Here is a 3,061-nt window from a genome sequence, read left to right on the forward strand (position 1 = left end):
GTGGTGTCCCAGGTGTGCCCAGGTGTGCTCCCCCCCCAGTCTCGTTGTGGGCGTGGCCTCACCTGGCCGCAGGGCCCAGCAGGTGCGCCTGGGCGTGCCCAGGTGTGCCCAGGTGTGTTTTGGGTGCCCCCAGGTGTGCCCAGGTGCCCCCAGGTGTGTTCTCCCTGCCCCCAGGTGCGCCCAGGTGTGCCCAGGTACCCTCGATGGCGAAGATCTTCTCCTGCAGCTGGCTCTGGATGCCCTGCAGCGCCTCGAAGCTGTCCACGCGGAACAGGTGATCCCGGGCGGGGCCTGACGCGATCACCTGCAGCTCCAGGTGCGCCTCGGGCCGCAGGAACGCGCTGCCCACCTGCGCAGGTGAGGGGACGGACAGGTGAGAGGGACAGGTGGGATGGACAGGTGGGATGGATGGACAGGTGAACATGGACAGGTGGGATGGATGGACAGGTGGACATGGACAGGTGAGGTGGACAGGTGAACAGGGATGGACAGGTGGGATGGATGCACAGGTGAACAGGTGATCCCGGGCGGGGCCCGACGCGATCACCTGCAGCTCCAGGTGCGCCTCGGGCCGCATGGACAGGTGGGATGGACAGGTGGGATGGACAGGTGGGATGGATGGACAGGTGGACATGGACAGGTGAGCATGGACAGGTGGGATGGACAGGTGAGATAGACATGGATGGACAGGTGAGCATGTACAGGTGGACATGGTGGACATGGATGGACAGACGGACACGGTGGACATGGATGGATGGACAGATGGACAGGTGAGAGGGACAGGTGGGATGGTTGGACAGGTGGACATGGACAGGTGAGCATGGACAGGTGGGATGGACAGGTGAGATAGACATGGATGGACAGGTGAGCATGTACAGGTGGACATGGTGGACATGGATGGACAGACGGACACGGTGGACATGGATGGGTGGACAGATGGACAGGTGAGAGGGACAGGTGGGATGGTTGGACAGGTGGACATGGACAGGTGAGCATGGACAGGTGGGATGGACAGGTGAGATAGACATGGATGGACAGGTGAGCATGTACAGGTGGACATGGTGGACATGGATGGACAGACGGACACGGTGGACATGGATGGGTGGACAGATGGACAGGTGAGAGGGACAGGTGGGATGGATGGACAGGTGAACATGGACAGGGGAGAGGGACAGGTGAGAGGGACAGGTGGGATGGATGGACAGGTGAACATGGACAGGGGAGAGGGACAGGTGAGAGGGACAGGTGGGATGGATGGACAGGTGAACATGGACAGGTGAGAGGGACAGGTGGACAGGTGGGATGGACAGGCGGACGTGGTGGACATGGATGGACGGACGAACATGGTGGATGTGGATGGACAGATGGACAGGTGGGATGGACAGGTGGACATGACTGGACAGGTGGACACAACTGGACAGGTGGACACGGTGGACATGGACGGACAGACGGACATGGTGGACACGGATGGACGGACAGACGGACAGGTTGAGATGGACAGGTGGGATGGATGGACAGGTGAGCATGGACAGGTGAACACGGTGGACATGGATGGATGGACAGATGGACAGGTGAGAGGGACAGGTGGACAGGTGGGATGGACAGGCGGACGTGGTGGACATGGATGGACGGACGAACATGGTGGATGTGGATGGACAGATGGACAGGTGGGATGGACAGGTGGACATGACTGGACAGGTGGACACGACTGGACAGGTGGACACGGTGGACATGGACGGACAGACGGACATGGTGGACACGGATGGACGGACAGACGGACAGGTTGAGATGGACAGGTGGGATGGATGGACAGGTGAGCATGGACAGGTGAGAGGGACAGGTGGGATGGGTGGACAGGTGGACATGGTGGACATGGATGGATGGACAGATGGACAGGTGAGATGGACAGGTGAGATGGATGGACAGGTGAGCATGGACAGGTGAGAGGGACAGGTGGGATGGATGGACGGGTGGACGTGGTGGACATGGATGGGCACGGATGGACGGACAGACGGACAGGTTGAGATGGACAGGTGGACACGGATGGACAGGTGGACATGGATGGGCACGGATGGGCAGACGGACGGACGGACGGACGGCCGGCCGCTCACCCCGATGGCGTAGCGAGTGACCGCCATGGCGTCGGCCAGCGCGATGACCGCCGGGTAGTCCAGGGGGTCGTCGAACTTCTCGCCGTCGGTCACCACCACCAGGACGCGCCGCGCGCCGGCCCGAGCGCCGCGGCCGGCCACGAACATCCGCTGCCTGGCGGTCAGCCGGCGGTCAGCGCGGCCGGACACGGCCAGGGGAGAGGTCAGCGGTCAGTACAGCCGGGGGAGTGGTCAGTGGTCAGTGTGGCTGGACACGGCCGGGGGAGTGGTCAGTGGTCAGTGTGGCTGGACACGGCCGGGGAGAGGTCAGCAGTCAGTACAGCCAGGGGAGTGGTCAGTGTGGCCGGACACGGCCAGGGAGAGGTCAGCGGTCAGTACAGCCAGGGGAGTGGTCAGTGTGGCCGGACACGGCCAGGGAGAGGTCAGCGGTCAGTACAGCCAGGGGAGTGGTCAGTGTGGCCGGACACGGCCAGGGAGAGGTCGGCGGTCAGGACAGCCAGGGGAGTGGTCAGTGTGGCCGGGCACGGCCAGGGAGAGGCCCCGGCCGGGGGAGAGGTCAGAGGTCAGTACAGCCAGGGGAGTGGTCAGTGCAGCCGGACACGGCCGGGGGAGAGGTCAGAGGTCAGTACAGCCAGGGGAGTGGTCAGTGCAGCCGGACAGGGCCAGGGAGAGGTCAGCGGGGGCCAGATGTGGCCGGGGGAGTGGTCAGCAGTCAGCAGCCAGCGGGGTCAGCGGTCAGCAGTGGTCAGTGGTCGGTGTCCAGGGCCAGCGGTCAGTGGTCAGCGGTCAGCAGTGGTCAGTGATCAGTGATCACCAGCGGTCAGCAGTCAGTGTCCAGGGGCCAGTGGTCAGTGGTCAGCAATCAGTGGTCAGCGGTCAGCGGTCAGCAGCGGTCAGTGGTCAGCAGCGGTCAGCGGTTGGTGCCCGGGGCCAGTGGTCAGTGGTCAGCA

At 63.5% G+C, this 3,061-nt stretch overlaps 1 protein-coding gene across 1 annotated transcript in view; it reads right to left on the reverse strand.

Annotated features, from left to right (window-relative positions):
• LOC121345968 (integrin alpha-D-like) overlaps nt 1-2,259 on the reverse strand; it is a gene marked incomplete at its 3' end in the record, with an annotated part of 6,125 nt that extends 3,866 nt beyond the window's left edge. The window contains exons 1-2 of the mRNA XM_041423339.1: nt 2,112-2,259; nt 199-349 (exon numbers count right to left, since the gene is read on the reverse strand). Coding sequence (XP_041279273.1) covers nt 199-349; nt 2,112-2,258 — 298 coding nt within the window. The remainder of the gene's footprint in view (nt 1-198; nt 350-2,111) is intronic.
• Nucleotides 2,260-3,061: the final 802 nt, after the last annotated feature.

The sequence above is a fragment of the Onychostruthus taczanowskii genome, unplaced genomic scaffold, assembly GCF_017590055.1.
Source record: "Onychostruthus taczanowskii isolate IOZ18803 unplaced genomic scaffold, ASM1759005v1 scaffold764, whole genome shotgun sequence".
Lineage (NCBI taxonomy): Eukaryota > Metazoa > Chordata > Aves > Passeriformes > Passeridae > Onychostruthus > Onychostruthus taczanowskii.